The sequence below is a fragment of the Bombus pascuorum genome, chromosome 14, assembly GCF_905332965.1.
Source record: "Bombus pascuorum chromosome 14, iyBomPasc1.1, whole genome shotgun sequence".
NCBI lineage: Eukaryota > Metazoa > Arthropoda > Insecta > Hymenoptera > Apidae > Bombus > Bombus pascuorum.
In genome coordinates, this window is record NC_083501.1 from 7278922 (window position 1) to 7291185 (window position 12264).

Below are 12264 nucleotides of genomic sequence, written 5' to 3' on the forward strand. Positions count from 1 at the left end.
CTTTTTTTAAGCAGATAGATCGATCCTATGTACTATCGAACGATACTCGAAAGCATAACCGGTCGGATCGGCGAATTTTAAGAGGCTCGCCTTGTGCTCGATCTGAGATCAGCGTTTCTCCGACTCGTTTCAATTTATTGTCAAGCACGACGAGCGTGAGTCATGTCTCGGCAAGACTATCACCGTGCACACGTGTTATCGACGGTGTACGTTTACTAACGCCGTCAACAAAACGTGCTCCCTAACGAGAGAACGCACGACGCCATGCTGTACCAAGTTCTCATCATTATGACGTAGCTTTCCAATCAGCTGATGCTCGGTCAGACGTTCATCTTTGATGACGGCTTTCAGATACACGCTCGAAAACGTTCTGTATTGACGTCGGCGATTCCACTTCGACTGATGCAACGTCACGCTTCGTTTTCACTCTTTCGTCTAATTTTCTAAACCTACTCCAAGTTTAATATTTATTTCTATTTGAAATGTCTCGTCGAATATTTCCAAATTTCCTAATTCATAAAAGAACGATGACAAAAATAACTTTTGGAAGAATCACAAATGTCTCACTTCGGTTTGCAAGGTTTCCTAATTTAAATCAGTTCGACCTGAAATGCTTCGTTGAATATTTAAAAGTTCCCGAATTTAATATTTAATTATAGCGAATATTTAAGAGTTCAAGATCACAAGCAATGGTGAAAATAATTATTGGAAAAACCACAGAAACCTCGGAACAGCTGAGGGCTGATTAACGAAATATAAATAATTCTTCGTAGATAAGATATGTCAATATTCGTATCTCTTTGTAACGCGCAATATATAGTGCGTATGTAATCAGTTGATGGTATTGAAAACAGTATCCGGTAAACCACAAAAGGCTCTGCGCTATGATTCTTCGCTATTCGACTAACAATAAGGGTCTTTTGTCCTCCTTCAAACGTGTCTGGCTATTTTTAAACATTCGGTATGTAGAAATGGGTACGGACAATAAAGACCAGGAGGATGTAAGAGCATCGATTCGGACCGTGGAACACGTCCAAACGCATTTAAACAAGTTCTATCGTAGTTTTAAACCAGCTTGTGAATACGAAAAATCGAAACGATACGATCGATTGCCTAACAGAATTAAATTTCACAGCAACTCCAATAATTTATACTCCAAGTAGTATCAATTTCCACGATGTTCAATTACAAATTTATTTCGATTTTCTTCAGGAATGTCTATATATAGATTTAATTCTAAATACCAAGTAAACTTTTATGCGCAAGGTGTAACATGAGTGTACGTTCGGAATGGAGGGGAGGAGGAGTTCCTGCTGTTGGGACTCAAAAACTAATGGTTAGGTTAGGTTTCCATTACATGCATACATAGGGTTATTGCGACAAGATTACGTACTTTCGCAGCATGTGAAATTTTCTATGATATTCATCTTGCTATACGCAAATTTAGTCGATTGCGATAGGTTTCTTTCGATTAAAATTTTACGTATAATTAAAGTCGACACGTCCTCCTCGAGCGTAGAATTTTCTGTTTATCGTTCGTATTTCTAATATGAGAGCGTGGAGAAAATTTCCTCTTACCTTTTCCGATCAAAATTTTCAAAATGCTCCGATACAGGGGGATCGCCATGAATTAATTTCACCGATGAATCGATATCTCGTTCGAGTAACTAGGGCGATTTTCAAATAGGATGGCAATCGGTTAGACGTCGTTGTAGAACTTGTAACCAAACATGGAAATCTTTCTTCGAGCCGTGTTGCGACGACGCGATGACATAATTTCTCCACGTCAAGGCAGATTCGTGAATGGTCGTGTAACTTTTCACTGGAACACTGCACCTCTGATCTTATTCGCGTTACATGACCACGTCAACGAGACACCCTTTGCGATTTCTTTGTTAAAAGAGGGGTTGCGAGGAAAGAAGGGTAACGACTACTAGACGTTCAGGCTATTATGCGATCTCCATTTCGGGGCGTCAAGTAAAAATACAAATCGATGGATGGTTAAATCGTACACTGGAGAAGAGAGAGTCAAAAACGAAATTGAACCGTGTAGATTGACAAATAGAATCGAACAACCCTGAGTTAATGATGGCGAGAATCCAGGCGCAGCTGACTTCTTGTTCACACTATTTCCTCGTATTTCGGTTATTATGGGTTTGAATACTCACATGACGAGTCGCGAGATGATCGAAGATATCATATTAACGGTTTTGAACAATATACGGCGTACGCGCAATCGGAAGAAGCGAGCAATTAATGCGGACGGCCGTTTGTAGCACCACTGCTCACAGGTCAACCATGTTGGACTGGCAGCTGGCTGCTGCTGCGCGTGTGACGTCACGTCGTGTTTTCGTCACGTGACCGCAGGGCTGTAGAAACAGTTGGTATCTCTTAATATCACTCTCTAGCGGGGAATTTAATTTATCGTTATATCGAAGCCAAAGAAAGTCTAAAGAATTTTCATTTATTTTTCCTAAAACGAGGATGAAGCACCGTCAGAATAAAAAAGAGAATATAAATTTTGAATAACGTAAACATCAGTAATGGGAATAACTGTTTAATTTAATCGATAGATATCCAACTTTAATCTACCATCAAAGTGTCTTACAACGTACCAAAGCGCAGTAAGAGGAAAAAGAATATATCACGTGATACTCGTAATTAATCATCGTTAAAGAACGGAGTAATACCATGTTTGCAAAGATACAGAGGAATGAAGCTCTAATGTAGAGGAACGTTTCCCAGACCACCAGTCCTGTGCAAACAAATAAATCGAGTGGCAAAGATCGACGAGACAGCAATTTGTTTGTGTCAAGAATAGTGACGCGTGTTGTGATTTATAACACACTACACACGTATCAGTTCGTTTTTTGGGAAACACACTTGATAAAAATAACAGCGAAATGGAATATTAAAAAGGTTTCATTGCATTTTTTCACCTGTGCAAGTAGCAAGAGGAGAAGGTGCCTTAACCCCAGAGCCTGCTCCCATAATGCGATCCTTCAGTTGACATTTTCCCCACCCCGCCAAAAACACGGACTCACGAGTTTCGTTCGCGATCGGTGTTACGGCCCTAGAGTTCTCTTCGCTCCATGCTCGTGCCATGAGTTGTAGCAATGCGAAAGAACTTTGCCGCTGCGCGACTCTGAAGCGAAGAGAAAAGAGATGAGATAAGAGAAGCGAAGAGAAGAGAAAAGACGGGAAGAGGAAAGAGGTGAAGAGAAGATAAGAGGAGAGGAATGAAGGAAAGGAACGAAAAGCGTAGAGAAGACAAGAGAAGAGAAGAGAGGAAGAGAGAAGAGAAGAGAAAAGAAGAGAAGAGAAGAGAAGAGAAGAGAAGAGAAGAGAAGAGAAGAGAAGAGAAGAGAAGAGAAGAGAAGAGAAGAAAACTGTATAGATGAGATGATGGGAACGGGAGGGAAGGGTGAGATGTGGCTAAAAGGGGAAGAATAGTTAGTGGTGGGGAGAGAGAGTATCGGTGGCGACGCGGCGCGGTGCGGCATAGCGCGCGGCACGGCTGCTCGGCCGCGAAGAGGGTGGCGGGGCGGAGGGGAGGCGTCGGCGCGAACGTCGGAGCAGGCGGGGGCCTGGGGTGTTCGAGGGTAGAGGACGATGGCGGGAGGTCGAACCGTGAAGCGGGGTAGGAGGCAGGAGTCGCGGGAAGGAGCCGTGCCTCCCTGCCGTCCGCCCGCAGTGCGCGCTACGCGATATCACTGGCCGGTCATGTGTGTGTCACTCTCACGTTCACACTGGTACCGTTCGGAGTACTTGGTTACCGCGCTGCCGCCGTTACCGTCAACCGAGCAGTGTGTGTCCAGTATACACGGTGTGCGGCCGGAAGTTTAAAGTGCCTCTCGTTCCGTGTCCTGGACGTGGCGAAAGCAGGCGAAATCCTGTCGGCGCGGGGGACATCATCGGGGAGACGACGACGACGAGGACTACGGGCGCGCAGGTGGAGCGGACTGTAAAAGGGAAGAAAGATCGGCTGCGTGGTGCGCGACGGAGGAAAAGGAAAAAAGAAGGAAAGGAGAACGACGACGACGACAACGACGAGGACGAGGACGAGGACGAGGACGACGAGGACGACGAGGACGACGAGGACGACGAGGACGACGAGGACGACGACAAGGTGTCGAGAAGAGGAAAGTGGTATATCGGAGCGGTCGCCAAGACGTTTTCGGTGGTACGGTGTCCAGTGTCCAGACGCACGTATGTAGGAGCAAGGAGTGGCTGCTGCTGGTGGTGGCCGACCGTCCAAGGAAGAGAGAAGAAAAGAGGAGAAAGGAGAAGAGGATCGTGCGCGCCTCATGGCCCTGTTGTTTGCTGGCCCGTCGTGATCACGAGGAGAGAAGCAGATCCGAGTGACTGTGCTGTTGGTGTCTTTGGTGAAAAATAACGAAGTGGTGATCGGTGCTCGGTTGTTCTTCTCTACGGTTCAGTGCTACGTGGGGTTTTCTTTTTTGGGGGAGAGGCACGCTCGCTGGAGGATCGGAATAGAGGAAAAGAGAACGGCACAGTTCGTGGGGGAGAGAGAAAGCGAGTGCGAGAGTGCGAGAGGGAAGGATAGCGAGATATACAGGGATAGAAGAAGGAGAGAGAGACAGAGAAGTGAGAAGGAGAAATAGACGTATAGAGAAGTAGAGGAGGAGAAAGGGTGATTGGAAGACCCGGCTGGCGATCCGAATTCGCGGATTCGACACGCCGCGGTTGCCGATCCATAATATGGCGTACAAGTTTCGCGAAGAGATCGTGGGAAAGAGGTTTCTCTCGGTGAGTGGTTTCACCAAGCTAAAGGTGAATAAGATCAGTGAGTGGGGGTGGCGTGCAGGGGTGATTCGTGCTGCCAGTCACAGGGATAACGGCTGTCATGATCTTCAGGTGAGTATCGTCCACCTAACCGACATTCTTCGTTTATACGATTTTTGTCGTCTCGATTAATCGTAAACACGAGTCGAGTTTACGTAGACTAACTTTGGTTCGATGCATGCGGCCTATCTGGCATCGCGCGCGCGACACGCTGTTTCTGTTTACATTAGCGATCGACCTTTCGAACATTCGAACTTCGCGTCTACTTCACCTCGATTCGAGAAGCCCGCGCTTCCGTCTCTATAACACCAAAAAAAAACCTTGTGTCATAGATGTTTTTATCGTGCCTGACACTACATTTCAATCAAAAAACTTTCTGAATATTGCATAGGTTATTTCCATCGTTTTTTCATACATTTCCCACGTTTTACAAAACTTTCTTACAACGATAGTGAAATTAATCTACAAAAATATTCATTCGATAAAGTACTAATACTCTGAAACAAACAATGGTTATATAAAAACGTGCTTTTTCATAGTTTCGTGCGTTCTAAATATTATTTCTATGAATAATATAGACAATTGGAAATATAGCAATAGCTAATAGATAGAATATAATTGGAGTTAGTCGAGAAATCATGTGACATAGCGGTTGAGAAGCAAAAATGTGTTCATACGCTTAATATCGAGACGAAATTTTATTAATATGTACATATATATAAATATAACGAACCGTTCCTCTTTTTACTTTGTCGATAAATATCTTTTCTATTCTAAATATGGAAAGATTCGCGGATTAAAAAGATTAAAAAGATTCCTCAGCAGCTTCTGTCGAATTTCAATGAGCCTATTCTTCCCAACTTATACATATTTTCGGATAATACATGAGATTCAAGGCAAGGTTGATGAATGGCAAATTCAGTCCTTGATAATAGCATATTAATTATATGTTAATAACATTCATAGCTAAAATAGAGTCCTGATACAATACGATGTTCAGTATTGAAGATTTTTTATTTTACGGCACTTGACTAATATATCGAATATTCGGTTGCAGATAAGTTGCGAATAATTATGTAAATTCACAGTTTTATCAACACAATTAAATAGATGGAAACTAAATAGGTGCTCATCTTACCATTTTAATATTTATATTTAATCCTTTAGATATCTTTGCACATTATGCGTATACTGCAAATTTTTACATTTACTGAAATTTAAATAAAATTTGTTCTTATTTGAATAAATTTTCCATAAATGCATTAATATTCACATCCTATCTATAGCTTATTTCCTACTTTCCATTATCAAGTATTTTTAAAATTTAATTTTGGAGTACATCAATTTACTCTGATCCAAAAATAAAACGAATATCATTTATGTACTTTGTCGCCTATTCCACGTTGTATAAAAGTATTATTACGAACTTGTTATTGTTACTTCATGTCTAAAACATTTTATCTTGAAAATATTTAGTATTCTCTTATCAGCACTTGTTGATTCGTACGGTGCCTAACCAGTCTTAAGATCAAGTACTCTTCCGTTAAACCGTCTTGAGATAGACGATTGGTCTGTTGCTTACAACTTCTCAAATTTCATCGAATAAGTCTCGTTTATCATACGCGCAGAACAGAAGAAATAACAATTAGAAATGAAGGCGCTCATCTCCAGAACTGGGGAATTCTTGTGCATGTTTCTTGTAGGAAGCCATAAATCGGTCGACGTTATCATCCGTTCACGATCCATCGAGAAGCTGTTGATCGAACTCGATCAGAGATAAGCGAGTTTAAACGGCCGCGAAATCGTTGCCAAAACGCGAACCGAAGCAAAATAGGCAAGTTAACGCTATGCTCCGCGTTGCTTTTGTCAGATTACGTAAGCTATCGTGCGATCCGCTTACCTGAGAGTTTCTTTTTTTCGTTATCGCGACATAACGTAAGTCATAACTATTCTAGTTTTCGAGGACGTTGTCGGTACACGTATGTATATACGTACATCGCAAAATACAACCAGTACGGATTACACGGGTGGTTTTTGTCAATTACACGGTGCGTGGTCAAAATTTGCTAAAGTTTTCCATTGGCCGTTTAAAAGCTACCTCGATCGACTCGATAAATTGAAAGGTACCATAAAGTGATGATAATATACGATTATTTATGTTATCCTCTTGCGATGTATGAATTTATGGAAGCAAGCTATTTGTTTCTTGAGAATGGAATATTAATCGAGTACATATGTAATGAAACTAAGAAATCGATTAGAAATGATCTAAGAGACTCGTGTATCGTCTCGTTGGTGGATTATATTAATTGAAAAGCTTGTATTGTTAAACGCGGCAAAGACTGAGATCTTGTCTTTATTAATAATAACGTTCAGTTATGCAACTAAGATAGTTTACATTTCTGCACGATTACACGTCTATCGGTTAAGTAAAGTCATTTTCATAATAAACGTTGTTATCCGGTTCAAAATTCAACAACAATTGAAATTCAAATTCGACCATGCTTATACGATGATCTTCGTCTTTTTAACATTTCATTTCATTTCATTCAATAATTCATTCAAGGATATTTACGCGTAGTTACAAGTACAAAGTCCTGAATTCTAGCGCTTACGTTGTTTGGTGCGAGTCAGTTGAACATTTTTAACGCCAGGCGTTCCGTTTTATTTTTTTCAACGGGCTTTTTCGAAGTCCGACCGGAACGCCGAAAAGCAAGTGTTTGGTGATTCGAAATGTATTTCTTTTCAAAGAAAACACGTTTCGAGACCCGGTTCCCTATAATTAATGTTCGATAAATTCGAAATGAAATTTTGATATTAACATTAATATTTATGATATTATATCGCGTACATTAATATTCCTTTTTGACCGTAAAACCAACCATACAGCTAAAGCTGATATTATACGACCGATAAAATTGTTTTGTTTGTGGAAAAGCGACATTAATTTTCTCCGCCATTCAGTTCGAATCATTTACATATAATTCAACGTTCGCACGTAGTGTTACCAGTAAAACGTTTCAGATATCTACGTTTCCTACGTAGCATATATATTCCATTAGCATAAGCATACAGCTACGCTAGCGTTCATTTTATCAAAGTCGACGAATCAATAATGAATCGATATAATTAGTAGTGGTAATTATAACATTTTTCTGTAATCATCGGATTTATTGATTTAAATCGTCAATTATAAGACTTGGAATTTTTTTTTTTATTTACACATCACCTGAAGCTCAGAAAATTACAAATGTTTATTTCATTATTGCGTATTGGCTTTTAAAAATCAATTTAATCGCATCTTAACATTACATTATACATAGCTGCGATAAATAATTAGAAGCAATGAAATTCGATTTATTCCGAGATTTTTAATTAAAATACGTCTTGCCGACAAATAGACGATGGTGTTCACATCATTTTATTAAATCATTCTTGCAACTCTATTATGCGACCAACTACCTAATATTTATTTTAAATCGACCACTACGAGCTTACCATTAGCGTTTCAAGAACTCTGCCCCGGCTACTCTAGGTATTCTAAATGTTTTAAGCATCGAGCCAATTGTAGGCTATTCCAGAGATTCTAACTACTATAAGTGTTCTACTATTCATACTACGTATTACTCTAGATTGACAAGATGCTCCAGAAGTTCTACGCGTTATACTTACTAGACTTTGATTATTCAGGTGCTATAAGCAATCTGAGATTGTAATTTACAACGCTACAAAACATCATATATGTTCGAAATTTTAATATACATTTTCAAATTGATTTCAAAGATCGATACGATCATGATAGCTGGTTACAGTACGAATCAAATTTTGTAGTATTTTCCAGAAACGTTGCAATACTTTTGCGAGATATTCTGTACATAATTAGGTTGATTGGATGATTGGCCATTTGTTACTCAAATGACTCGATGTCGAATTCGTCTGCGAATTTACGATGGCGCCAACAAGTATCTGGTCTCTGGAATGAATTTAGTTGACATCTGTTTACTATTTACCAGTCGGAGGTCATTCGCTGCGCTGGCATCGAGCCGTGGTCCGAGGTCATTGAATGCGAAGCGCTTGTCGCGACCGTTCGCTTTCTCCTTCCTCGAAAATGATACGATTCTGTTTGATGGTTCGGATAAAGAATAGGTTCTATACCGTTTATATCGTCGTGGCTAGGTGTCGATGCGTCGATTTCAACGAAAGCCAGTCGATCAACGAATGTGGCATTTTCTACATAAAGTCATAGTATGCTGGAACATACTAATTGGATTATTCTTCTATATAATTACTATACATTTGATTTTCATAATATCAAGTAACACGAAATTTAATGTACTTGGTCCTCTATAGCATTCTGATTTTATTCGTAATAAAGCGTTCTCTTTTCATAGATCCCGGCGTTCATTTCCGCTGTATAGCAATTAATTGGCAAGCAAAATTATTTCAAGCGTAGGAATTCAAAGATCTCTTTGTTTTAACGTTTCAAGCTATAAAACACGATTAAAATCTAATTAAAACGCGAACATTTATCGTTCTCCTCTATAAATGCGTTACATAAATCTCCGGATAGCTTTGTTAACAGGTAGCACAGATAGATCTATGTGTTTCACGATTTTCTTACCAAGGAATATCGTCCTCTGATAAAATTTACCATATTCTGAGCAATTCAATGGAATCATCATGTCCTAGTATCATCGAAAGAATGGACAAAATTTCCCACGTACAATTTTATAGATTTCTTTCTGCGGCCAGTCGAAAACAGCTGACCCTTGCATTCTCGTTGCCAATCTACGAGAGAAAACCATGTAACTGTAGGGAATTACCCGAAAGTGTTAGGTTCAGGGCCCTGGTAATTCGTCGACCGCAAATTTCGGGGTCCAGAGTTGGCAATAATTTTGGGGTTATCGGCATGTCCGGGCCCCCGTTTGTTCTTTCTCGGAGATTCATGCACGCCGATGTACCTCGTATATGCTGCATAACGGTGCTTCGCCGTGGACGTGGCAGGTGCACGAAAAAGGCGGTCTGTTCCACCAGTTCGGTGGAGACGAGGCAAAGAGGGGGAGTTGTTTCGACCCATTTACGATTGATGAAACATTGATATTCCTCTCAGATCGGTCCTTGATATTGTACAAGGTTCCCACCGAAGTCCGTGAAATTCTTCTCTTGCTTCGCGTTCCAAGAACGCCATGATATTCGTTTTCAAAACGGCGACGATCTCGGTAATCGTTCCAATTTGCATTTACGACACGTTGCGCGAGTTCTTGCTAATTTGCACTGTTGCGTGTATTCCGTAGAATCCACTCAGCGGAATTTACAGCTTTGTCATACCGCGTTTCGACTGCTGCCAGCTGACAAGCTTTCTTATAAACGTCGCTCGTGTCTTCTAAGAGCCAAGTACATTGAAAGTACATGTTAGAACAGTCGATGGTATTTTGTATAGATTGAAAACTATTCATTGTTTGTACATTGGTCGAGATAGTAATAATTATCGTCGTATTTTCATACATTTTAATTGAAATTGTATTGCATTATATATCTTCTTTATAAAATCATTCGACCGACTATTCAACACGAAATTTGTCAATCAAAGTCGAACACGAAAACATACGAAATGATTGATACACGATACATTACATGGTTCCTCTTTGAAAAAGAAAAAGAAGAAGACAGGATGCCTAAGGTCTGTCGTAATTTATGCTCCATTTGCTAGGAGGAATTCGAAGGAAAGCCAGGACTCTGCTGGCTGTGGCAAGACCGAGATTTCCTTCGTCCTCCTTCGACACTTCTCTTTCCTCCCCGTCTCCTGCCGTTCTCCACTGCGGCCTCTTCTCTGTAGAAGAATTCCATTCACCTTAAAGTGCAATAAAACGAGGAATAGCGTCTACCATTGTACTTGCGCTCTACCAAGTAAAAAAGAATGACGCGTCTCTGATTCACTCTGTTCGCGACTGAAAATAGAAAAAAAGATTTATCGATGAATAGCATTTTGTAAATCAAGTGACGGTCAAGTTACAGATAGGCTCGTAGCAATTGCGCAACATGGAGAATATTCTGTTAAAAAGAATTCAAACGTATCGATGACAGATTCTTTTGATTTCTTGCAACAACGACGAACGTGGACACGGCTCGTTTTCGTTACGAGGCCATTAATTATACATATTATTTTAGACTTATCGAGAAGCAGCAAATGATGGCGATTAAATGCAAGTTTAACACGTTGCTTCAAAGCGAAACAAAGGTAGAACGTGTCTGGCTTTGCGCTTTCCTCTCACCAGGAAATCCACTTTGCCTTTTCCCCTGTCCTCTGTGGGTTCAAAAGAGTCGGTATCATTAGCTATGGGGTTCGAGAAGATGTTACATATTCGTAAGAGTCGCATGGATCAGGTCTCTTTACAAAATCACTTCTTTGGTTCGAGTCGTCCCTTACACTCTGTTGCTCAGAGGATTGCCTCAGCCGGATGATTCCAAAACTCTGGGTACATAGGAAAGAAACACGTAGATAGTGATGTGGTTCGTTCAGCTCGTTAAGAAGATCACCTAACCGTTCGACCGACTCGAGTTAACGAGCTTTATTTGGTAAGCAGGAAAAAAACCTTTTTGTTCCTATCTTCCGCATTTATCTCGATTTTTTCCATAGCTCGCTTCGTGGTTTTAGAAGATCGCTGAATAAATGTCAGGATGCAGTTCCGTTGTACTTTTCTTCATGGACGAGCATCTATTTTGTAAATTGCACCACGTTTCAAACGTTATAATTACTTTTCAAATTAGAGAAATTTCGATAGCGCTTAATTTTGGCCAGTTAAAGGAACCAAAATTGCCTGTGGATATGACCGGTGAACAAGGGTAACGGATTTTACCACTTAACCGAATGAAGCGGCTGACTAACTAAAACGGTTTCCTGCCTAAAACGGTTAATTGACCAAAATAGTTGACTAACGCAACTATAATGCTAGTTGAACAGGTTAGCTATTGGTCTCGGTTATTTTATTCAAACTAAGAGTAAGAAGTTTCGTTATTATTTTCCTCTTACCGTTCTCCTTTAATTGATTATCGACGTTTTATTCCCTCGCCGCTAAACAGAATTATGAAACGCTTATAAAAGTATTTGAATATTAGAGAAAGTCGACATTTCAACTTTTTTGGAAGTTACACACGACTATCGTAATCACAGCGATCACGTTGCATCGTCTTAATTACTCAGAACTTACACACCGGTTATATTGGTCGTAAACTTTCATAAGAAATCACATAATTACTGAAATAGTCAATTATCTGCAATCAGTGTATATCTATACTTGTCTCGATAGTTTATCCTTGGAAGATGTAAAAATCAAAAAGGTTATTTTCCATATTTGTCTATTTATTTCCTAATCAACTACCAGGTTGAGCTATTACGATTTAATTAGTTAATCAGACTTAGGTTTGATTATTTATCCGGCACAAGGTCGCTCGTCTGAG

The 12264-nt window shown here is 40.2% G+C and overlaps 2 protein-coding genes across 5 annotated transcripts in view; one reads left to right on the forward strand and one right to left on the reverse strand.

Annotated features, from left to right (window-relative positions):
- The window catches only part of LOC132913946 (receptor expression-enhancing protein 3-B-like), a 29291-nt gene extending 26973 nt beyond the window's left edge, over positions 1–2318 (reverse strand). Inside the window, exon 1 of the mRNA XM_060972639.1 lies at positions 2169–2318. The gene's annotated coding sequence lies outside the window, so the exon portion shown is untranslated. The remainder of the gene's footprint in view (positions 1–2168) is intronic.
- Positions 2319–3692: 1374 nt separating this feature from the next.
- Positions 3693–12264, forward strand: part of LOC132913924 (probable JmjC domain-containing histone demethylation protein 2C) — a 228782-nt gene continuing 220210 nt past the window's right edge. For 3 of the 4 annotated variants that reach the window (XM_060972582.1, XM_060972585.1, XM_060972583.1), the window contains exon 1: positions 3693–4878. In XM_060972582.1, coding sequence (XP_060828565.1) covers positions 4723–4878 — 156 coding nt within the window. In that variant the 5' untranslated portion in view covers positions 3693–4722. The remainder of the gene's footprint in view (positions 4879–12264) is intronic. The other variant, XM_060972584.1, reaches the window with a different exon arrangement.